Genomic DNA, 25,055 nt, shown 5'->3' with positions numbered 1-25,055 from the left:
AATACGTCTGCTGCATGAGAACTACAGCCAGAGAAAGCTAGTGCGCCTGCGCAACGGGTCTGTCCCAGAGTTGGAGACGTGTCCTCTTTTTGTCCTGTTTCCGCCGGCAGGTTAGTGAAGGCTCACAGTTGCTCTAGCAACAGGGTAGCGTGGGAGGAAGGGGAGGATAGGTTTTTCAGCGGACAGCGTGGCTATCCGAGGGTTCCGGCTTTCTTTGGTTCTTGGGCGTCCTAATTGGATCTGCTTTAAGTCAGTGTCTGGCGCTTCCTGAGTTTCGGTATCCGCTCGGCCCTAAATCTGTTAAGGGCACTAACTGCATATGCCTGTCCCAGATCATTAGAGGAAGTCAAGTTGTCCCGCAGTGAGAACCACCGGAGCCGGTCACTGCGTAGGCATCAGTTTAGACTTGGTTATTGGAGAAGGCAAGTGCGGAGCGAAGGTGGGGGAGCTCGACCTCCGCCCGGCCCTGAACTCGATTTGGGAGCTGACCTCTTGAGTACGCTTAGAAATAAGCGCGGTAAAACCTAGGCCCGCAGATGTTCATTCAATCAGCAGACATTTATTGGACGCCTCCTCCAGCCCCCATTTTGCTAAATCGTAGGTCGTTATGCTAGATTGTAGGTATCCTCAGGGAAATATTATATAGTCTTAAAAGAGCTGGTGATGGGCAGGGGTGGGGAGAAAGTCCATTAAATTGCATAAAGATCAAGTTTGCTGCTGCTACTGCTAAGTCGCTTCAGTCGTGTCCGACTCTGTGCGACCCCATAGACGGCAGCCCACCAGGCTTCCCCGTCCCTGAGATTCTCCAGGCAAGAACACTGGAGTGGGTTCCCATTTCCTTCTCCAATGCGTGAAAGTGAAGTTGCTGAGTCATGTCCGACACTTAGCGACCCCATGGACTGTTAGCCAACCAGGCTCCTCCGTCCATGGGATTTTCCAGGAGGAAAATTCCCATGGAGTGGGGTGCCATTGCCTTCTCCGATGATCAAGTTTAGCAGCCTTCTGTTCCCAAGCTATCATCTTGAACCTGTCGAACTATCCCAGAATGACATCTCTGAAAGGCCTGTAAGAGCATTGCCTGGTGCCTGGTTCAAACCCTACTCGCTCCAACTTGTTTTGCAGAGGAAACTAAAAAGTTTGACGGTTTGTATTCTAACAAATGAGATTAACTATTCATATCTAGCATTTTAACTTTTTTTGAAAAATAAGATATACCTTTATTTCTGGCATTTTCTGCGTTTTAATTTCATATGAATCTGACCTTGCAGACCTAGTCTTTCTCCCTGAGCTACAAGTAGTACATGAACCAGATATTTTTACAGCTTACATTTAACTTTGAACTATCCTAGGCATTCAAGCAAAATTCCTAAAACAGCAAGTTTCCTTCATTCATTTTCACTTTTTATTTGTGTTTAAACTGGAACCAAATGAGCATCAAATGTACTGATTAACAGTCGTGAGCAAAACCTTGCTTAGTTCTAGAAAGAAGAGATGTAATCCATGTCCTCAAAAAACTTTACAATCTATTTGAAGCTATATTCATATTCACACTCATGGAGATTTACACTGTTATCAGAACTTCAATCTAAACTCTCGTATATTGCTGAGAAAAAAGTGCATAACCATGCCAGTTCTGAATTTCAGTATAAGGCAAGAAGCCTCAGTTTCTCTGTCAAGTTGAAACTTTCTCCCTGCCTCATCAGTAAATAGGACAGAAGCTTCCTCACCAGTATTCAACTTCAAACTTTAAAGACTAGGCGGATGCTGTTTAATCATTTAGGAGTGGGTTCCTGAGGGGAATCATCTGGGCTCCTTCCGGTAGTCTCTCCCTTATGTTTTGTCTACCTTTGATCCTTGTCTACTATCATCATTAGCATTGCCACAGGAACTCCCAAAGGGGAAAAGCAGAAGAGATGAAAAATATCCAATTCACTCACTGAATACATCCTTTTCTAAGATCTGCAAAGTCAAACACCGATAAAATGAACTAAAGCTTTCTGGACTACTTAAAACAGCAAGTAGTCTTCTGTGTTCAGTTTATGATTCTGTTAGGGGAAGCACACTGATTGAAACTGCCCACCCTGGCCAGTCACCATAGTAACCATTTGCATGAGTTGTTTTATGACAGGAGATCCTGATAAGGAATATGGAAATAATAAGCCACCACCAACCGGAAGAGTTCGGGAAAGGTCGAAAGGAGAAACGGCTTGTCCGTCCACTTCCCAGAATCCCTCACGCTAGCATCCATCTTGGGTGAGCGATGATGCATGCACCACCAGGAAAGACTGAATTAGAATGATTGGCCAAAGACCACTAGGAAACTAATCCCATCACCATAAAACTCGAGACTGCGAGCCACGAAACAGAGCAGTTCTCCTGGGTTCCCTTACCCTACTGCTCTCCACCTGGATGCCCTTTCCCAATAAAATCTCTTGCTTTGTCAGCACATGTGTCTCCTCAGACAATTCATTTCCGAGTGTTAGACAAGAGCCCAGTTTTGGGCCCTGGAAGGGGTCCCCCTTCCTGCAACAGTTCTATAACCATTGAAACATGTTTTTGACTGATCTCTCAATGGGAAATTGTTAATACTAGTGTTTGTTTCAATATTTTAAATCAGAATCTCTATGTAAAAAGTCGCATCCTGAGTAGTGGACATAATCAAGAGTTAGACAGTCCTGGATTTGAGCCTTGATTCTGCTGTTTTGCTGTTGTTTAGTCACTAAGTCATGTCAGACTCTTTGCGACCCCATGGACTATAGCCTGCCAGGCTCCTCTGTCCTTGGGATTTCCCAGACAGGAATACTGGAGTGGGTTGCCATTTCTTTCTCCAGAAAATCTTCCAGACCCAGGGCTCAAACCCATGTGTCCTGCATTGGCAGGCAGATTCTTTACCACTGAGCCACCAGGGAAGCCCCACTGTTGATTGGTTCTCTAATCCAGAACAAGTTAGTCTGACAGCCTCATTTTCCTCTTGTTCAAGATGGAAAGAACAATACCTGAATTGTTGACTGGAGTAAAAATGCACAATGTGAGAGCTGTGAGTTTCAGTTTTATTTGGGGATTTGCTGAGGACTACAGCCCAAGAGACTGTCTCAGGTAGCTCTGAGGAACTGCTCTGAAGAGGTAGGGGAGAGGTGATCATGTCTTCGTGGAGAAGGGAGTGGGTAAGTGCCGTCAAGCATATCTTGGTAGAGGGCTACTGCTAGTCACAAGGCACAGATATCTTAGTTAATGATTTTAGTGCTTTTCTAAGTATGGACAAATGCAAGAAGTTGTGTTGCAGGAAAACGGGGCATGAGAGGATGGTCACTTCCCAAGTCTTGGGCAAGACCCCGGGATAAGCCACAAAGTGAGGGTCCTTGGCTTCCTACAGGAAATAATTCAAGAACTAGATGAAGGAGAATGAGAGCAGGTTTACTGAGGGAGTTACATCCTCCATAGAGTGTGGGCCATCTCAGGAGAGAAGCCCCATGGTTGTTAGTTTTTATAGGGTGGGTAATTTAATAGGCTAACAAGTGGGAAGGTTATTCCAACTATTTGGGGAAAGGAGTGGGGGTTTCTAGAAATTGGGTTACCACTCACTTTTGGGGGCTTTTATGGCCAGTCTCAGAACTGTCATGGTGCCTGCGTGTATGTCATTGAGCATGCACATGTATTACAGTGAGCTTATAATGAGGCTCAAGGGCTATTGGAATTTGAATCTCCCACCATCTTGGGCCTACTTGGTTCTAAATGGTATTTGTCCTATCCTCCGTTTGTTTTTTTTTTTGGTGGGGGGGTGGTGGGACAGAGGGCAGGCCACACGGCTTGTGGAATCTTAGTTCCTCCATCAGGATTGAACCTGGGCACCTGCAGTGAAAGCACCAAGTTCTAACCAATGGACCACCAGGAAATTCCCCTTGTGTATCATTATTTTAATGGTTGTGCCCTGCCTCCTTCCCTCCTGTCTCAACTGGATTCAAATTTTCTCCTGAAAATATCCATCTGAAGGCCTGTTCTACCAGTTTTCCCAAAGCACAGAGTGCCTCATTCCTGATCTCTGCCCTCAGCTCCTTTCAGAGTGTGTTGAAGGTCAGCCACCACAGTGACTAATGACTCAATCCTTTTAGAGATACATGACAAGCGTGACATTCTTTAGTTCAAAGGTTGTGGGGATTAAATGACATAATGTTAACAGTAACTAACACAGCACTTGACACACAGTAAATATTAAGGAAATGTTTGTTCTTATTAACTATGGTTAACCCAGGTAATTAACTATGTCTGCTTTGTTATTTCTCTGAATAATTACAAGTTGGGCAAAGCACAGAGCCCCAATATTTGGGCATGCAAAATAATGGGTACTGGAGGGACTGCAACTCTTATGGCTTTCAGAGGACAAGTCAAATTTTTAAGGTGAAGCTGAAATCAGTGTAGAACTTGGACCTTTTGTTACTAAAACACTGTTAGAGAAGAAAAACCATTTCCCTCTACTCAGATTCATTGGGCCTATAATTAGACTGACAAAAGACAGATTAACAAGAGGAAAACCAACATGTTTCTTAACATATGCATTGCACATGCACAGGGAACAGTCAGTTAGTAGTGACTCAAAAGGGTGGTCAGAACTTGGGCTTATATAATGTTTTTTGGTTTTTGTTTTTTTTGGGGGGGGGGGCTTATATAATGTTAAAAAGCAAAATTCAGCTCAGCAAATGTAAAGATTTTATTGGCTTTATTCAATAATTTATAAGTCAGGCAGCATGCAACCAACAGATATAAAGGTGCTCTGAGGAGTTATCTAAAATAAGAGACTTTTATAGGCAGGAAGGAGACAGAACAGTTAATTATACTAGACAAAAATCAGATTAATTACAGCAAGGTCATTTTCCTTTAGGGGATGAAGTAAAGGGAAGTGAAGTTGCTCAGTCGTGTCCAACTCTTTGCAACCCCATGGACTATAGCCTACCAGGCTCCTCCATCCATGGGATTTTCCAGGCAAGAGTACTGGAGTGGGGTGCCATTTCCTTCTCCAGAGGATCTTCCTGACCCAGGGATCAAACCCAGGTCTCCCGCATTGTAGGCAGATGCTTTACTGTCTGAACCACCAGGGAAATCCTTTTAGGGGATGGCAGGGATCTATCAGACAGATTACCTAATAGTACAACAAGCTACTCCAGTATTCTTGTCTTGTTTTTAACAGTAGTATCTTAACCCAAGAAAGCAATAAACTTTTAGAGAAGTAACAAGACAGAGGAAAACAACTTTGAGTTTAGATATTCAAAGCAAGTTGTGAGTAAATACATGAAGTTGAGCAAGTAAACATATGAAGCATTAATGAAAAATAAGGGCTAGTTAGTAAAGTTCGTTGTGTAGATTCCTCTGGTGCCCTCTCTGGGCTCATAAGGTCAAGAGTTTTCTGTCCTTCCTAGTAGAGAGAGGAGCAGGAACACCTTTCTGTCCTGCTTTTAGGCAAATAAGAGGAGGGCAGAGATCCTTTATTTTTAATTATTTATTTTTGGTTTTGGCTGTGCTAGGTCTTCTTTGCTGCTCGCGGGCTTTCTCTAGTTGTGGTGCATGAACTTCTTATTAAGGTGGCTTCTCTTGTTGTGGAGCAGAGGCTTTAGGCATTCAGACTTCAGTGGTTATGGCATGTGGGCTCAGTAGCTGTGGAGCACGGGCTTAGTTGCCCAGCAGCCTGCAGAATCTTCCTGGATCAGGGATCGAACCTCCAAGTTATAGCTGGTAATCAGAGGCACAGGTAAAATCTGAACTTGAGATTGGCATCTAAAGTAGAAGGAGGGGAGAGTCTTGTGGGACTGAGTCCTTAACCTGTGGCATCTGCACTAAGTCAGGGCCGTCAGTGCCAGAACCGAGTAATATTAGGAACACCGAGTTAGTGTTGACCAAGAACTGGAAAAATGCCTCGTACGGGAAAATCCACACATCTAGTATCAGAAGTGTTGTTGAGTACAGAAAAAGGAATCTTCTTTTCTTTTACTTTGTTTTCTAATATAATAAATAGGTTATTATTTTCTTAAAAAAAAAAAGTGTTGAGGAATCTCGTTACAAACAGCACAAAGTCAAATTTCTGAAGTATCAAGCCCTAGTACAGCAGCAAATAGCTTCAGTAAGCCTATATCACTTCATCCTAACATAACTGTCCTTGTAGTCCCTGATGGAACAGAATAACTTTACAGTCTCCTTTCATCTTCTTCCCTTCTAGTCTTAGGGAATCCCATAAAGAAAACTCAATCTTGCTTCCTCCGTGACACCCATAAGAGAGTTTACCATATTGTCCTTTCCAAGGGCCAAACACCCTCCATAACATGGGACTGAAATCATCACTGCTTGAGCAACACTGTCCAATAGAATTTTCTGTGATGGTAAAAAAAGCCTCTGTGCCATGAAGTGTATGGTAGCTACTAGACACATGGAGATCAAATTGCCAACATCTGCTGGATCATGGAAAAAGCAAGAGAGTTCCAGAAAAACATCTATTTCTGCTTTATTGACTATGCCAAAGCCTTTGACTGTGTGAATCACAATAAACTGTGGAAAATTCTTCAAGAGATGGGAATACCAGACCACCTGACTTGCCTCTTGAGAAACCTATATGCAGGTCAGGAAGCAACAGTTAGAACTGGACATGGAACAACAGATGGGTTCCAAATAGGAAAAGGAGTACGTCAAGGCTGTATATTGTCACCCTGCTTATTTAACTTCTATGCAGAGTACATCATGAGAAATGCTGGGCTGGAAGAAGCACAAGCTGGAATCAAGATTGCTGGGAGAAATATCAATAACCTCAGATATGCAGATGATACCACATTTATGGCAGAAAGTGAAGAGGAACTAAAAAGCCTCTTGATGAAAGTGAAAGTGGAGAGTGCAAAAGTTGGCTTAAAGCTCAACATTCAGAAAACTAAGATCATGGCATCTGGTCCCATCACTTCATGGGAACTAGATGGGGAAACAGTGGAAACAGTGTCAGACTTTATTTTTTCGGGCTCCAAAATCACTGCAGATGGTGATTGCAGCCATGAAATTAAAAGATGCTTACTCCTTAGAAGAAAAGCTATGACCAACCTAGATAGCATATTGAAAAGTAGAGACATTACTTTGCCAACAAAGGTCCGTCTAGTCAAGGCCATGGTTTTTCCAGTAGTCATGTATGGATGTGAGAGTTGGACTGTGAAGAAAGCTGAGCACCGAAGAATTGATGCTTTTGAGCTGTGGTGTTGGAGAAGACTCTTGAGAGTCCCTTGGACTGCAAGGAGATCCAACCAGTCCATTCTGAAGGAGAGCAGCCCTGGGATTTCTTTGGAGGGAATGATGCTAAAGCTGAAACTCCAGTACTTTGGCCACCTCATGCGAAGAGTTGACACATTGGAAAAGACTCTGATGCTGGGAGGGATTGGGGGCAGGAGGAGAAGGGGATGACAGAGGATGAGATGGCTGGATGGCATCACTGACTCGATGGACCTGAGTCTGAGTGAACTCCGGGAGTTGGTAATGGACAGGGAGGCCTGGTGTGCTGCGATTCATGGGGTCGCGAAGAGTCGGACATGACTGAGCGACTTCACTTTCACTTTCAGGGAGAAACAAGTACCTTGTGTTTCTCCCCAGCGGCCTGCCTAGAGCCGTAATTCTAACAGATCCAGCCTAACCCTGAGATAGCTCAGCTCTGGGGATGAAACCAAGCAGAGCCCTGTAGTACCCTCTCTGGTACAAAAGCTCCTCTGTGTCCCCCTGTTACTTGTTTGTAGAAGAAGGCTTTGTGGCTTCCCTGGGGGCTCAGTGGTAAAGAATCCGCCTGCCAAGGCAGGAGACATGGGTTTGATCCCTGATCTGGGAAGAGCCCACATGCCCTTGAACCACATCTCTTGAGGCTGTGCTCTAGGGCCCTGGAACTGCAACTACTGAGCCCATGAGCCACAACTACTGAAGCCCGCAAGCCCAGAGCTTATGCTCCACAGCAAGAGAAGCCATGGCAATGAGAAGTCCGTTCACTGCAACGAAGGGTAGCCCCAACTAGAGAAAAGTCCAAGCAGCAAGGAAGACCCAGCACAGCCAAAAATAAATAAATAAATAAAATTATTTTTTAGAAAAAGTCTTTGGTTTCCTAGGCCTTCCCTGAGTGCCAAAGAGCAGACCCAAGCGGTTACTAATTAGGGAGATGAGGGAAAACAGAAACAAAGGACAGGCAGTCAAGAAACAATTTAAAGCAGCCCTGGTTCCTCCCCAAAGAACATACATAACGATCTGACATTTGTGTTTGAGGTGTTCTGCAGGAACTAATGCCCCCAATCCAGGGGGAGGATGGTGACTACATGCTGAACACAAGCTCATAGACCCCAGACTGGTTGGAACCAGAAGGCTGATGATTAAAATTCCTGAAACCTCACCCTGTTAGCTCACCACCAACCAATCAGAAGAAAGTCATGCACCTTGTAACCCTCACCTCAAATGTTGCCTTTAAGAATGTATGTATATGTATAACTGAATCACTTTGCTGTACAGAAGAAATCAGTGCAACATTGTAAATCAATTATACTTCTATTTAAAAAAAAAAAAAAGTGAAGTCCCTCAGTCGTGTCTGACTCTTTGTGACCCCATGGACTGTAGCCCACCACACTCCTCCATCCATGGGATTTTTCAGGCAAGAGTACTGGAGCAGGTTGCCATTTCCTTCTCCAGAGGATCTTCCCGACCCAGGGATCGAACCTGGGTCTCCCGCATGGTAGGCAGATGCTTTACTGTCTGAGCCACCAGGGAAGTCACAATACCTACTAAAATATATTGATTTTTTTTTTAATTTTAATAAGTTTTTTTAGAAGAAAAAATAATAACCCTTTCCTGAAAGCCTTCAGGGAGTTCAGGTCTTCTGAGCAGAAGCCACTTGTACTTCTGGCTGGGGGCCTACAATAACCACTATACTTTGCTTCACTACAACCCAGTGTCAACAAATTAGCTTTGCTGTGCAGCGAGTGGACATGAGTTCAGAAATAGGGACATCTTAAGAGATCTCTTAACTTTAGTTATAAAAGGCATTTTCCATATGTTCACGTTTCCTACTCACGAGCAACCTCTACAGTAGAGCTGATTTGGCACACAAAGACAAAATACAAACACCTCTGCACTGCCTCAAAAGATGAGGTCTAGAGAGATCTAATATCAGTTCCAGCAAGGTCATCAGTTGAATTCAGTTCAGTCGCTCAGCTGTGTCTGACTCTTTGAGACCCCATGGACTACAGCACACCAGGCCTCCCTGTCTATCACCAACTCCCAGAGCTTACTCAAACTCATGTCTATTGAGTCAGTGATGCCATCCAACCATCTCATCCTCTGTCATCTTCTTCTCCTCCCACCTTCAATCTTTCTTAGCATCAGGGTCTTTTCAAATGAATCAGTTCTTCACATCAGGTGGCATTTCAGCTTCAGCATCAGTGAACACCCAGGACTGATCTCCTTTAGGATGGACTGGTTGGATCTCCTTGCAGTCCAAGGGACTCTCAAGAGTCTTCTCCAACACCACAGTTCAAAAGCATCAATTCTGCGCTCAGCCAGGTCTGCTTACCCTGAAAAGTTCTACATCTTACAGGTTTTCTGAAAAGTGGGAGATTCTGTTAACCTGTCTAACAGTGATGTAGCCTGGAATATCCTGTATGGTACAGCTTCTAAAATCCCTTGACACTGTCAATCAGAGAAAAATTGCACAAACTAAAAGTTGAGAGTTAAGTTTTATTTGGGGACCTTACTGAGGACTATAACCCAGAAGACAGCCTGTCAGACTGCTTTGAGGAACTGCTCCCAAAAGGTAAGGGAGGAGCCAGGATATATTGCAGTTTTTGCTGGGGATGGGGGATGGGGGTGGGGGTGTCAGGGGTGGAGACATATAGTAGAACATGAAAATCACAAAAACCAGACATCTCAAGTTAGTGATTTTAGTCCTTGACTACCTATAAGAATTAGTCCTTAGATATGCATCTTAACTATCTAAGACAGACAGTTTCCTATTTATCTCCACCCTGAATTCCCTTCAGGGCACACCATGGCAGGGTGGGCTGAGTCGGCGGCCAGCAGTCGCTCTGGCTTATGGCCTGATGGCAGGCAACATTCATTGTTTACTGGAACGGCAGGAAACAATGTTTGTTTATTGGAATTATACGCAACATTCCTTTTTCATAACACTTAGCACCTTGGGTTTTTGTGTGTGTGTGTGTTTTATAATTAATTTGGCTGCATCAGGTTCCAGTTGCGTCATGCAGGATCTTTTGTTGCAACGAAAAGAGTCTTAGCCACTGGACTACCAGGAAAGTCCCTGTTTCTTTACTTTTGATAATGGTGTTCTTAGTGCTTAACATAATGCGGGGCTTTGAATAGGTATGTTAATAATAATAGTAACTTTTTAGCATAAACAAATGTACTAAATGTTTGAATTATCTTGGTTAATTCTTACAACAAGATAGGAGACAGAGGGAGAAAATTTAGAGATGCTATATAATTTACTCACAATCATGTAGCAGATAAGCTGCAAAGCCAAAATTGCACCCAGAATTCTGACCCTAGAAACTATCTTCTAATTTCCAATGAGTCCTACTGAACTTTAGCATCTGAAGTGCTTCCTAAAAATGTAGCTATTAGTATCAAACCAAACTTAATGAATTAGAATCTCAGAGGGTAGGGTTTTAGAAACTTTTTTTTCTTGGCTGCACCTCACAGGCATGTGGGATCTTAGTTTCCCAACCAGGGTTCAAACCCTGCATTGGAAGCATGGACTTAACCACTGGACTGCCAGGGAAGTCCTGGAAACCTTAATTTTTAAACAAGCCCACCAGATGGTGGTCATGCACCCTGATGTTTAGGACCACTCTGTGGTAAGAACGAGTGACAAGACAGGTCCTCTTTTGTTAGTACTACTTTGCCCCACACCTTGCAAATTCCCAGACCCCTAAGCTCTAAAAATGCCCATTCGCTCTCTTTTTTAAATTAATTTTCACTGGAGTGTGAAAGTGAAAGTCGCTCAGTCCTGTTCTACTCTTTGCTTGACCCCATGGACTATACAGTCCATGGAATTCTCCAGGCCAGAATACTGGAGTGGGGAGCCTTTCCCTCCTGCTTTACAATGTTGCGTTAGTTTCTATTGGACAGCACAGAGAACCAGCTATACGTATACATATATACCCTCTCTTTTGGATTTCCTTCTCACTTAGGTCACCACAGAGCACTGAGTTCCTTGAGCTATACAGTAGGTTCTCATTAGTTAACCTATTTCATACATAGTATCAATAGTGTATTAAATACCCATTCTCTTGAACTTCCTGCCCTTATAATGATAATCAGATCAATTTAACACTGTTACATGAAAGAAGAAATCTGACTCTCCTGAGTCCAGCAGAAAGCCTAAAAAACAAACCAAAAAAACCCACCTTGACAAACCCTACCATCAGTATTCTCCCACCCTCCCCTACTTCTAGTCTGGTTTTAACCTTATCAAGAGGATGCCCGCTCCAGGGACGTCAGGCCTTGTTATCCAGTTCAGGTAAGTTCTGGAGCCAGCTAGCCTTAAGATTTGGCTAACCTGCTAAGCAAACCAATCAGGACCTCTCTCCTCCTCACCAACTCCCTCCACCCCCATTCCAGCTACTTAAAACTGACCCAGGTTTACAGGTTAGTCCTTCAGCTTCCCTCCTGGGGGGATGGGAGGCAGGGATCATCCAAACTGATGGAGACCTGGGGTTGAGCCACCTTGTTCCTGAGAACCAGGCTGGGGCCAAAGACGTCCCTGGGGCTGAGCAGGCGGCTTAAGTTTGGGGTGGCCAGATAAAGTACAGGATGCTCAGTTATGTCCCAAATATTGCACAGGACAGACTTACTCTAAAAAAGTAGTTGGTGTTTATCTGAAATTCAACCTTAACTAGGCGTCCTGGTTTTATTTACAAAATCTAGCAGTCTACTCACTCCAGTACTCTTGCTGGAAAATCCCATGGACGGAGGAGCCCGGTAGGCTGCAGTCCAAGGGGTCGCTGAGTCGGGCACGACTGAGCGACTTCACCTTCACTTTTCACTTTCATGCATTGGAGAAGGAAATGGCAACCCACTCCAGTGTTCTTGCCTGGAGGATCCCAGGGACGGGGGAGCCTGGTGGGCTGCCGTCTATGGGGTCGCACAGAGTCGGACACGACTGAAGCGACTTAGCAGCAGTAGCAGCAGCAGTCTGCTTGGGCCACAGCTCCCAAGCCCTTCATAGGAGCGTTCCACCGTTGGTACTGTATCCACAAACATCTTAAGCATCTGGTTAGAAGGAACGCTAAGGAGAGAACCTGGGAGGCTGGGGTCTGTAATAGGGAAGAGTGTGTGGGAGCGTGCAGGGGTAATTCTGTTACCTTTTAATTATCAGAGAATGGAGGTTTGACGGAGGAACTCGTAATTTCAGTACTACTTACCTCCCTCCCTGTCCCCAGATGTGTGGCCGGACTGTGGTCCTAGCTTAGGAGGAGCTCAGAGTCAGCTCACGTGTCCCGGCTGGCCCAGCCTGAGTCCTGCCGACCCCGCGTCCCCGGCTGCGGCGCTGGCCACGCCCCACTTTGTTAGCCGACGCTTTTCTGGGTCAGCTGGTGCTGGCGTCAGGTGGAGGGATGGGCTGGCTCAGCTCGACCCGGCAGGGCTTGTTTACTATGGCCGATGATCTGGAGCAGCAGTGAGTTAACCTTGTCTCTTTTCTCTCTCTCCCTCTCTCTCTCGGGGCCGTGAACCTGGGACTGTCTGTGGCTGAGGAACCGTTTTAGACATCTTCCCGCCTTTCCTTTTCAGGTCGGCTTCCGGGGAGGGCTGGGGGCTGCGTTTGCTTGCTTTGCTTTTGCCCAGGAGTTGCAGCCGCGGAGCCGAGGGAGCGATGGAAGATAACGCTTGCCTGCAGCCCAGCGATTCTTACTTTCCACTTTAGTGTCGGCGATCATTCCTCGCTCCCCTCTAGTGCCTGCGCCCTGGGATTAGATTTAGTGGTGATGTCTCAGATGCCTCAAAGCAAGCGTGTGTGGACGCGGGTGCGGGGGTAGCAGCCAGGTCTGCTGCTAGTCTGCGTTTGCTCCCGGACGCGAGTCGGAGGTGTAGGAAGAGCATCGCTTAACCCCGCAACGCTAAGGCTTGGAAAGCGAAGAGAGGGCTCCCCTGGGCTGGGATTGGTCTGGGTTAATAGGCTTGCAAGTTCCTTTAGCTTTCGCCCGGCGAGACGCTTAGTCGCCAGCAATCCTAGTTGATAGTTTTTAATCATCATTAACAATCTCCTTAATGCTACGGTTTCAGAATTAGAGCTTTTGGATTTTGTTACTGCGATCTCAATGACATCAAGTTTGGGATGCCACCTGTAGGTGGTGTGGCAACCAGTTCACCGTCTGATAGGATCAAGGAAAAGTTGCTTGGAGAATGACTCAGCTTCCACCCAAGCCGGGCTTATACCAGTACTGGGCCTTTCCTGAATCCCGTGTCCCCCCCATTTTGGATCTGCTTGCAAAACTAATAACGTTATGACAGTACTAGCTTCCCAGGCTTGAAGGAATTGCCAAGGAGAGTGGTACTTTCCAAAGTGATGCTTTCAAGAGGAAATTTACAATACCTACAATGACTTAGGGAAACACAGAATATTAGAATTGATATTCAGTCAGTGCAGTTTCTTTTTACAAATGAAGAATCCAGTGTCCAAAGAAGTTAGACCCCAGTGTCACAGAGGTCTAGAACAGGCTTCTTAGAGCATAGAACCTCTTCCGGCTCACCCATCATCAGGGTAAAGATCCCTTGACCCTAGAGGGATGAGACCACCCCAGTCAGGCTAAGCTCGTGGCTAAGGGGCCACTTTGCTTCTTGTCTCAGTTCCCCACCCCAGGCCTCCGCATCTCCACAGGGGTACTGAGCAGATAGTGTGCCAGGTGCTATTTCCAGCACTTTACTGGTAGGATTTTCAGTGAAAGAGAGGCGGGATATCTGAGGATCTCTGCAGAGCAGCCCATGATGCTGTTGTTCCTTGGGACAGCATCTCTCCTGAGTGCTGCTTTGGGCAGATACGAGGCCATGTGGGGTCCAGATGACATGCTCTGACTTGTCACAGTCTCTGTAGGATGGAGAGAAAGTTTGTCTCCTGAGACCAGCAACATTCTGTGGTCTTGATGCCCGCACTTCAAGCCTGTAAGGAATTCCAGTGGATCATTTGAAGGGTTCTGAGTCTTTGTAGGATTGAGACCAACAGCTCTCATCTGGCTAAAGCCATTGATGGACGAGTTTCAGCTGCAGCCTCAGTAATTCAAACCTCTTAAGATCTGAGTAACTGAGATTTGCTACTTGGAAAGCACAGAATATGGATAGTTTATGATTTGGCCAGGGGAAAGAACATTTGCTGAGAGTGTGTATTGTGCTAGGCATTATTCTGTGCTTTAATGTATTTGATCTTTATGACAACCCTATGAAGTAGATACTATTATTACCTCCCTTTTAAAGACGAGAAAACTCTGACAGAGAAAGGCTAAATAATGTGCTAAGGGCACATTGCTGATGAATAGTGATGCCAGGATGAGAACTCTGACCTCTGGCTTTAGGTCACATGTTCTTTCAGAAAGCAGGCAAGTGTAAAACTGATTGTACATTGATTATCCATGTGTGGCCTTAAAAAGCTGAGGCTGGAATGTCCAGAGGAAACACAAGGAGAAACCTGGATTTGACTTTTTTTTTTTTTTGCCTTGTTTCTCAGCCGTGAAAGCACAAAGTCCCAACCACTGGACAACCAGGAATACCTGAAACCTGGATTTGAGATCCAGGTTCTGGTTCTGCTTCTTTTTCTAACTACATGTATGGCCTCTTTGGGCATCACTTTGCTCATCTGTTAAATTAAGAGACTGGACTAGATTTCTAAGGAACTAGCCTAGTCTAAAATTCTGCACTTCAAATGATGCAGCATGGTACCCGGTGTGTAGCGAGATGGGATTCGTAGTAGTTGCCCTCATTCCTTCACAGAATGCCCCTGCTTGACTATTCTGATGTTTACAGGCCCCATAGCTGGTAATGTCCATCCTGAAATCCACTTCATCCAGTCAGAGTTCAAGAAAAGAAAAATATGGGATGGAAGAGGAATAACAAAAGTGATTCATTGAGCATCTGTTTTATCCCAGGCACCTTATGAAATTCCTTTCATATCTGGATGCTCAAAGACAGATTATTTATCAGATCAACACCACTCTGCTCATAAATGACATTACTATGACGTAAATCTAGGGTTTTTAAAAAATTAACACTGGTACTTTCAACCTGTACCCTGCAATGACTTAAAGTCCCCTGGGTGTAAAGTAGAAAACAAGATAGGTTATCTTACCTGTTTTACTGCAAGCCATTGGTGGTGAACTTTCTACTCATATATAATCTGGAAACAAGGCCAGAGGCAACATGTGTCCTATCAGAGAATCAAAACTGAGCTTGAACCCAGGTCTCCCTCCTCTTACTCCCTGCCTATCCCAACACATCATTCAAGGCTGGACTGATAGCCTGAGAGCCCCACTGGCCACTGACACAGTGCTCTGGACTCCCAGGGGCTGGGAAGCAGGCATACACCAACCCTGGTACTCTGCCAGGAGGGCAAGTGGCATGGGAATTTGTCCTACTCTAAAGGAACATACAGTCCTAGGGATGGCAAAGGAGAACTGAAACATTAGTTAAAAGTTGGCTTTTTCCCTCCCCTTGTAACCTCCTTGAACATTATAATAACCAATAACAAAGGGGAGTTGTAAAGCTCAAATGAGATAAAAAATGTGAAAGGGCTTTATAAACTGTTAAGTGCTGTACACATAGTATTCTGAGTATCTGTTGAAACAAAGGGTATGTTGTTGCTAATAACCATTTACCAGAGAAGCGTAACAGTTTATCAGGCTGCCATGGAATTGCTGACTGCCACAGGGGCAGGTTTCCTGAGCCTGGGAAACACCCTGCACCCTGATAACTCTTTTGTAACTGCCAGCAAGACTGGGGGTATCAGTGTTTGCAATATTGCTAGTGAATGTTTCTGTGTGTTCCTGTCCCAGGCCTCAAGGCTGGCTGAGCAGCTGGCTGCCCACTTGGCGCCCCACTTCCATGTCTCAACTGAAGAATGTAGAAGCCAGGATCCTCCAGTGTAAGTAGAAGGTGGCTTGTGCCACCTCCCTCAGGAGCCCCAGGATACAGGGTCTTCCCAGAGCCTGGCCCACTGAGCCCACTGATTCCTGGTTGACAGTGCTCGATGTGGAAGGAAGGGATGTCCATGATTGGAGGGAAGCAATTTGGGCAGAGGATGCACATTCTATGATAGCGGTTCCTTAACATCTCCCACCCTGTCCATCAGAACAGAAACCATCCAGCAGAAACCATTCTGCCACATCCCACAATTTCACCTCAAACCCTGTACCAGCTATTAACACACAATGTGTACAAATACACATTCACTTCTTCCTTCTCTTATTCTTTTTCCATCTCCCTTTCTCATCAAACACTTAGATTTACCACCTTCCTAGCCAAGGACCAGCAATCCTATATTCTCTAATAATACTGTTCCTTGTATTCTACCCGATAAGCCACCCCTCCCCTTCATCCAGTTAGCAGAGTAGTTGGGTATTCCCACTGGCCAGCTCTCCTGGGCAATGTTCTGTGGGGTCAGGGCATCCCCCTAGGAGCACCAGCAGCCACCAACTCAAACAAGACCCTTGGGCCCCATCTTCCTATATTTCTCATATGACCTTTCCTGCCCTGCACCTATTGCCCTAGCGATGGCTACCCTCTCTCTTATGGGCCTGAGTAGGTACAGCCACAGAACAGTCAGTTTTCAAGCCTTTGTCTGAAATCCACGTGACTTACCTCAGGTAGCTCTGTTGTGTGACTGCCTTCATGCCAGCAGAGCAAACACTGCCCACCTCATCTTTCCCTAAGAAGGACCTGGCTTGACCCTCCCAGATACCCTCAGTGAGGACACACTCTCCCTCGGTCAAGCCCCAGGCATATACAGGTACAAGAGTGATAAATGCCAGAGCTCTGTGGGGTCACTTCTACCCTGGACCCAAAGGGAGCCCAAGGAATACAATGGCCCCTCTTAATGCCTACAGATATCTGCAAGGATCTTCCCTGTAGCTCAAATGGTAGAGAATCTGCTTGCAACGCAGGAGACCCGGGTTCGATCCCTGCATCTGGAGGATCCTCTGGAGAAGGGTATGGCAATCCACTCCAGTACTTTTGCCTGGAGAATCCAATGACAGAGGAGCCTGGCAGGCTACAGTTCGTGAGGTGGCAAAGAGTCAGACACGACTGAGCAATTAAGACTACTAACACTAGACATCTACAAATTGTACTTGGAGTTGAACTCTTAGGCTGTATGATCAAAGAGTTGCAAAAGGAAAGGTGAGAGAGGCCAGGAAGGGTTTGGGGATGAGAGAGAGCTGAAAAGTGGGAGTCCAAGCAAAAAGATGACACGGTCAGCACATAGTCTTATCCCTCTGCCCTGGACCCCTTCTCCCCAGGCCTCCAGAACAAGTTCCTGGCTCGATATGTGTCCCTCCCAAACCAGAACAAGATCTGGACAGTGACAGTGAGCCCTGAGCTCAGGGACCGCACCCCCCTGGTGATGGTGCACGGCTTCGGGGGCGGCGTGGGCCTCTGGATCCTCAACATGGACTCACTGAGCACCCGCCGCACATTGCACACCTTCGATCTGCTAGGCTTCGGGCGAAGCTCGAGGCCGACGTTCCCAAGGGATCCAGAGGGGGCCGAGGACGAGTTTGTGACCTCAATAGAGACGTGGCGGGAGAGCATGGGAATCCCCAGCATGATCCTCCTGGGGCACAGTCTGGGAGGATTCCTGGCCACTTCCTACTCGATCAAGTACCCTGACAGGTAAGGAGGAGCCACCTGTCTCCATCACAAGAGTGCCTTGCTGGGAATCTTCCATTACTCATTTCCAGTTGTTCTCTTCCTGGGCAACTTAAGGGCTATGGTACCTTCAAGCAAAGAAAACTTGTCTTCTCCCTTTTCCTCCTTTAGAGTTAAACACCTCATCCTGGTAGACCCGTGGGGCTTTCCCCTCCGACCAGCTGACCCCAGTCAGGTCCGTGCACCTCCGACCTGGGTCAAGGCTGTGGCCTCTGTCCTAGGGCGTTCCAATCCACTGGCTGTTCTTCGAGTCGCTGGGCCCTGGGGTGAGTAGCCTGCAGACAGAGAAACTGTCTCCTCCAACCACAGCTGTCCCATTCTAGAAGCCCCCCTGCGTCTGGACGCTCACCATCCCCTTTTGTTCGTGAAAAGTGGGAATAAGCCTAGCATTATTATTTAAAGCTGTTAATCTGGATCAAATGTCTTGGTGGACAGTTTCAGAAGGTTCCCCCCCCACCCCCTTCATCTGCATGGAAAAAGTTTTTCTATTCAAGAGACAGATGGAGCAGAACTTCTACTCTGTGCCCCCAGAGAGAGAGAAAGGGGTTTCGAGATGACTCTTCCTCTACTGAGTTTTTATGCTACATGTGTGGGTTTGTGGCAGCTGTTGGCAAATCCTGCGAGTGAAGGGAGGAAGGTGGCAGGACAGCCAGAGTGCATAAATTTAGTAGGCCCAAGCCTTCTGACCTCACACTGCCGGCACCTTCCTGTCTGGAGAGGAACCTTTTAATGAAGTAAAAGCAGCTTTCCTTTATGGTAAAGGTGGGGCACGCTGTATCTTACACTGATGGCTTATATAGCCAATTTTTAGGGGTTAATTGCTAGTGGATGAATAAGAGTTGTCTCTCTAGGCCCTTCAAGAGAAACAGAATGGTTCTGTGGTAAAAGAGAAAAGTGAGCATTTGAGCAGAAGGTAGAAGTCTGGGGAGAAAGGAAGGGAAACAAGAGACACAGGTGCCAAAGGGTACTAAATGGGCAGAGGACTGGTCTTAGGGCACCCAGCACTATTCACTCCAGCAGACCTTCCCTAATCCTCCACGCAGGAGCCCTGTTCTAATCACTGTCCCCATTTCTGGACTTGCCTCTGGCCAGGGCCGCACATAGACATCAGAGCTAGTATGGAAGGGGCAGGTGGCTGGCAGCCATGGAGGAGGGCGAGTGCCCAGGGGATCCTGCCACGCCTGCCTCTCACCCCTCCGCATACAGAGAGAGCAGACCAGAAGTGAGAGAGAGGCCAGAAGACTAGGCCCAATTTTTACAGTGTGTTTCAAGTGCCCTACTGCTTGTGTATGGACTATTTAAAGAAAGGTGAAAGGAACAGATTTCTCGAAAACTGTGCCCCGAGTCTGAGATGCCAGTGTTAGGTTTGCCTCATCACTTGCATTCTGTTACAGGCCTGATCCTGAAAGGGCTCTTGGTTTCATCCACTACCTTCAGGAGATTAAAAGGCCATAGACGGTCTCAGGGAGAAAAAGAACATAGCTCAGACCACAAAAGCAAAGCATCTCAACCATGGACTCTTCTGGGGTTTGTGATCCTTGGAGTAAAGGATCTTGGGATTTCATTGATCTGCAGATAATCCGGTTCCTCAGTGACCTTAGACTGTCCAAATTCTTTGGCAACTAACTGACTCTCATCTGTAGTTACCTGGAGCTTCCCCAAAGACTTAACATGCTCTATCCCTATAACCTTAAGCGTACAAAGCAAACAAACCCTTAAGAGAAATAATGTTTGGTTAAAGTTGTTAAAACATACAGTGACAGGGGTCTTTCCTCCCCACTCAAACTGGCTCCTCCACGTTCTGTTCTCTCCTAGGGCCCAGCCTGGTACAGCGATTCCGACCGGACTTCAAGCGCAAGTTTGCAGACTTCTTTGATGATGATACTATATCAGAGTATATCTACCACTGCAATGCACAGAATCCCAGGTGAGGGCAGCTCTGGGAGTCAGCTCAACATCTATGGGTTTGGAGCTAAAACTCCAGCTGCTGGAAAACTCCAGAACTATCCCAGGATCAGTCTGTGCTGTATTTTTTTCTTCCACAGAGCTCTCATCCAGATAGGGAAATGTAGGCATTAGCAGGCTTGCTTATTTCCAGAGACTTTCCCAGGGATAGGCAAAAAGGGATGGAGAAGATAATAGATTAATTAAACATACCACCTATCTCTATAGAGGAAGACCCTTACTCTTTCCTGGAGGTAAGCAGTTAGCCTGACAGGCAAAGAGTCTGGAAAACATTTGCAAAGACCTTTTTTTTTTTTTTAACTGAAGAAGTATTATGAACATAGTATTGTTGTAAAAGAAAAGAAAGGAAGCAAGTCCTCTCCTGTCCCAGACCTGTAATTCCTTCATTTTCTTGTTATTTTCTGTCTGAGATATCATGTGATATTGCTTCAGAGAACCTCCTTGTATATCTTCCTTGGCACATGTGTGACTGTACCTCTAGGCTACATTCCTACAAATAGAACTGCTGATGGAAAGATTATACATTCTAAAACATAATGTTTGTGCACCTTGAAATATTTACTGTTGGGGTAGGAATGCCTTTTCTGTCTTTTGGAGAATTGAAGATGTCCCCAGAATCTCAACAAGCTTATGTTTGTGACAATTCAGACAGTGGGCCCCTGGCCCGTACCCTGTGATCCGCAGTCTTGGCAGCCACCAGCCAGGGCGGAGTCAGGGAGGTAATCTTCCCTTGGGCAGTGCCATGTGAGCTGCTGATACCAGGAGGCACCACCTCTGTGGGGACTTCACCCCAAGCTGCTGGGAGCATCGCAGGCGAGCCAAGATCACTGGGAGCAGCCGCATTGCTCTGCCTCATTTCAGGCTTGTTCAGCCCGAAGCTGTGAAGCAACTGGGACTTTGCATTCCAATAGCACTGTCTGAGCATTAACCTCAAATTCAGACTGCTTTCAGGCAGTGTGGGAACTGCCCATCCAGCATTCCTCAGAAGCTCAACTGATGGAAGGGCCCTGCTTAAACAGCAGTCTAGAAACTCAGTTCAGCAGTCGAATCAGCTTTCTGCTCGTGACCCCTCTCAACTGGGCTCAGTGCCAGTCTCACACCCTCTGAGGCCTTGCAAGCCCACCCCTAGTCCTTTCTCCAGAATGTTCCCCAGTCTCAGTCCTACTTCAGTAGAATGAATGGCCTCCCATCTAAGCCACAGAATATGTAGTCACACAACTCACTCAGGTCCTGGAAGAAGCAGAGATGATACTGGTGATAACCAGCCACTTCCCTGAATCACTCAATTTTATAAGCCCCTGAGTCTTTTTGAGTTGTAATCTTGAGTTCATGGTAACTGTTACCGTTCCCTTGGAAAACATAATTTAGTGAAAGAATAATATTTTGGGGATGGGATACCTACTTCGCTTCACTAAACTTAGGGGCTTTGTACATATTTTCATTTTCCCCATAATGACCTCAAAAAGTGGGTATAATTTCTCTCCAGTTTGTAGATGAGAGAACTAAGGTGTATTCTGGTTCCACAACTTGCTAAGAAAGTAGAACCAGGATTTGTAGGTATGTCTCTCTGACTCCAGAGTCCACGACTGTTCCACTGTGCTGCAGTGTCTTAGGCAAGGACTCTGTTCCTGGTGACCCGTGCAGAACTCAGGCTCCCCTTCATCTCAGGGATGCTAAGGAGACTGGGGACATAACCCCTGAACAGACTGAGCCTGCTGGGTGCCAGTCTCCCCAGCCTTTCCTGCTCCCCACAGAAGTGACAGAGCTGTCCGGACAGCTGGCTTCCCCTCCAGCCTTGCAGACCCCTCCCGACATGGCTTCAGCTCTCCCTCGGGAAATGACCAGGGAGCAACGTAGATTAGACTGGCCGTCATTGCTTCTCAGGTAGCACAAACTGCTACTCCGCCTGGGTCCTCGCAAGCCTGACGTCTCATTCCCCAGCCTCCTCAGTTAACCCTCTGTGCTTCTGTAGTTCTTGCCCGTCAGAGCCCACCTCAAGGAGCCCTTCGACCCTCTCCTCCAGCCCTAGCCAGCCAACTCCCTAGTCTGCGTTCTCCTACAACTCCACTACCCTTTCATAATTCTTGGCAAATCTGAAGTTAATCCTGTAATTCATTATGTAGTGCCTGAAGGATGAGGAAAATGGGGACTCCAGGAGGGCAGGCACTGCATGTGTCTTGTTCATATGTGCCCACCCTCTGCCCAGACTGCCACGTCAGTAGCTGTTAAATGCATATTAACGTGTATTTAATACAGGTTGATATGGCACTCCTCAGTGCCATGGGGTTTTCTGTGTGCGGACCCTGTGGAGATTCAGTCGTGTCTCGTAATCTTCCTAATATTTAATGAGCCTAGTGCTGGGCTTGGAGGTAAACAAAGAGGCCAAAGATACTGCCCCAGCCTCCAAGAAACCCACAGACTGACCTTTTATGCTGTGGCGTTTACTCACCGCCTCGCCCTGTTTTGCTTTCCCAGTGGGGAGACGGCATTCAAAGCCATGATGGAGTCCATCGGCTGGGCCCGGCGCCCCATGTTAGAGCGGATTCACTTGATTCGAAAAGATGTGCCCATCACCATGATCTATGGGGCCAACACCTGGATAGACACCAGCACGGGGAAAAAGGTGAAGCTGCAGCGGCCGGATTCCTACGTCCGAGACTTGGTACGTTGCCACCAGAGGAGACAGACTGAGGTGGAAACTTGCCACATGCAGCACATGTTGCTTGACTCAGTGTAGCTAAGAGACCAGGTAGCGAAGGGTGATGGGAGAGTCAGGGAGAAAGGGTGGAAAGGTTGAGATAGGGTCATGCATTTGAAAGGGCTGGCTCTCTGTAATATCATAATTCAGGGCTCCTCACTTCTGTGTAGCCAGTCAAGCTAAAAGGCAGGTTCTTGTCCAGTAGTCAGGCATAGGGAGCATGCTGCCCCTCTTCCCCTGTAATTCTCACTCCAAATCAGAGCTGGGTACAATAGAGGCTGCCAAGAAGCCTTCCCACCATTCTCCTGCCTCCACCTTCATTTGCTAAGGAGTGTGCTTACTTACGGCTACCCACTCCAGTATTCTTGCCTGGAGAAGTCCATGGACAGAGGGGCCTGGCAGGCTATAGTCCATGGAGTCACAAAGAGACACGACTGAAGAATTTTCACTTCGTGCTAACTTAGACTGGTGCCTCATGGGTCCTGGGTATCGAACCTGTGGATGACATGAGCATGGTGGGACTAGTGTGGAAGGAAAGATACAATCAGGGACCATAGGAGAAGTAAGGATGAGACATTGGGATTCACTGGTTGCCACTGGGAAGTACCAAGATATGGGGAGAAAGGTGGACAGTTGTCTTAGATAAAATAAGTGCTTACGGGCAGCAGGCAAGCAGGTTTACAAGAAAAACAAATGCTGTGGCAGCTTTCCAGTGCCTAGAATAAAGGGCCATCCTGCCCCTGGCGGGGTCCTCCCTCCACAGGAGATCGAGGGTGCCTCGCACCACGTGTACGCAGACCAGCCACACATCTTCAACGCGGTGGTGGAGGAGATCTGCGACTCAGTCGACTGAGCTGCTCTTCCTGGAGGACGAGGAGAAAGCCAGAGAGTTGCTCTCACCTTCCCGTCTCCTAACTTACCCCTCTGTCCTTTCCTCACCGACTAACATGTGCCAGCCAGGCGGAGTCTCGGGCTGTCCCCTGGGCCCGGCCACAGAAGAACAAAAAGCACTATGACCCCACACTGAAGGCTGGAGGCAAAAGCCACAAGAGGCCTTGAGCTCCCACCCCAGGGAAGAGCATAAAGGGTTGTAGAGTGCCACCCCATTCTCTCCATGCCGGCGTCACTGGGCGGTGGGTGTGAAGGGACTGCACCAAGCCACGCCCCCCTGTGCCAAGGGAGGGTACCTGTTCCTCCCGGATGAAGGAGAGGCTCTTAACAGCCTGCCCAGGTCTGGAGTGTGTCTGCGGGGGGTAGGGGGAGGTTCCATGCAGGACATCTTCCTCCTCCATCACCCCTGGTCCCCCAGCCCATGCCAGTTCTGTTCAGGGGCTGGTTGGGGAACTGCCAAGAGCAGGTCCTGGAGCTCCCATGACCTAAGAGGTCATATCCAAAGCTCTCATTAGCAGAGGAGGCAAAGGGCAGGACAAGACATGGCTGGTCCATGGAGAAACAGCTCAGGGCTCCTGGAAGACTCTGTTTGCTAAGGTTTGAGGCAGGCATGGAGGCCATGGGGCTGGTCCTGGCCTAGGATAAGCCCACCTGGCCACACATTCCAGCCTCTGTATGGGGATTCTGGTTTCCTGCTCTGTGTCTCAGCCCTGGCTGCCTAAGCCGGGAACACTCAAGTGCTTCCTTCCCTGCCCCTTCTTTTTCCCACTGGGAGGCCTCTGGGCCTCCCTCTGTGCCTTGGGCCCTGAAGCCCCACCCATGGAACTGAGAACAGTGACCCCTGATGGAGAGAAGGGAAGGCCCTTTGACCCCAAGCCGTGTCTGGATCCCCATCCTCTCTAGTATCTGCAGGGCTTTTTGCCTGCTCACGTGAACCTCTGCCCAGGTTCCAGTGGGGAGCCTCCAGCCAGCAGTTCCCTGTCCTCATCAGCCACAGGATGGTTCTCACTGCCTGGCCCTCCATCCCTACTGCCTGTCCTTCTGGTCTCCAGCTCATCTGTCCCTGACCTACCTGTCACTCTCTCCCAGGGACTGGTTCTGGGCAGTAGGCGGGGCCTGGCCCCAGAACTAGGGTAGCTCCCACCTACTTCTTCACTTTTGTAAAGCCAACCCTTTCACCAGAATAGTATTAACTCCTGGTGCTTTGTACTACTGGTCCAGCTGCCTTGGGCTCCTTTTCTATATTAATAAAGAAATGAATCAAAATCACTCATGGTGATGATGTTTAGTATTGCTCTGACAAGAGTGCTGGGGGTGGTGCTGAATTCACAACCTCTCCTATGATGTCTGAGTTAGGAGGGGCCCTGAGAGGCACCCATGCACAAGCCCCCCACCCCCCTCCCATTTAGTGCACCATCTGCCCTCTGGACCCCGCCCAGTCTCCAGGTCAGCACAGGTCGTCTCAGCCAACCACTTGAAAGGATAGATGAGGGTTGGGTGGGCCAAGCCCCAGTTCACAAGAGAATTGGGCTGAACTGAGTGCTCCCTACTGTCCATTAAATAGCCCTGAAGTTCACCTTGGCCTCTA

The 25,055-nt window shown here is 47.3% G+C and overlaps 1 protein-coding gene and 1 long non-coding RNA gene across 6 annotated transcripts; one reads left to right on the top strand and one right to left on the bottom strand.

Moving 5' to 3' along the window:
* Positions 1-48: 48 nt before the first annotated feature.
* ABHD4 (abhydrolase domain containing 4, N-acyl phospholipase B) lies at positions 49-24,736 on the top strand. 5 transcript variants are annotated; one of them, XM_060418971.1, is made up of 8 exons: positions 49-110; positions 16,044-16,132; positions 17,094-17,196; positions 17,505-17,877; positions 18,025-18,179; positions 19,729-19,840; positions 22,354-22,540; positions 23,340-24,736. In XM_060418971.1, the coding sequence occupies exons 3-8, from the start codon at positions 17,124-17,126 to the stop codon at positions 23,427-23,429; spliced, it is 990 nt and encodes a 329-aa protein (XP_060274954.1). In that variant the 5' UTR covers positions 49-110; positions 16,044-16,132; positions 17,094-17,123; the 3' UTR covers positions 23,430-24,736. The 5 variants fall into 5 exon arrangements, with proteins under 5 accessions (XP_060274954.1, XP_060274955.1, XP_004010404.3 ...); XM_060418972.1 differs by lacking the exon at positions 17,094-17,196; XM_004010355.5 differs by lacking the exons at positions 49-110; positions 17,094-17,196 and adding an exon at positions 12,653-12,682.
* Positions 4,698-12,566, bottom strand: LOC132660170 (uncharacterized). Its single transcript, XR_009601443.1, has 2 exons — positions 12,429-12,566; positions 4,698-5,766 (listed from the first exon to the last, which is right to left on the bottom strand). It is a non-coding gene; the product is annotated as an uncharacterized LOC132660170 (long non-coding RNA).
* Positions 24,737-25,055: the final 319 nt, after the last annotated feature.

Source organism: Ovis aries, chromosome 7 (assembly GCF_016772045.2).
Source record: "Ovis aries strain OAR_USU_Benz2616 breed Rambouillet chromosome 7, ARS-UI_Ramb_v3.0, whole genome shotgun sequence".
NCBI classification, from domain to species: Eukaryota; Metazoa; Chordata; class Mammalia; order Artiodactyla; family Bovidae; genus Ovis; species Ovis aries.
This window is presented reverse-complemented; position numbering and strand designations above follow the sequence as displayed.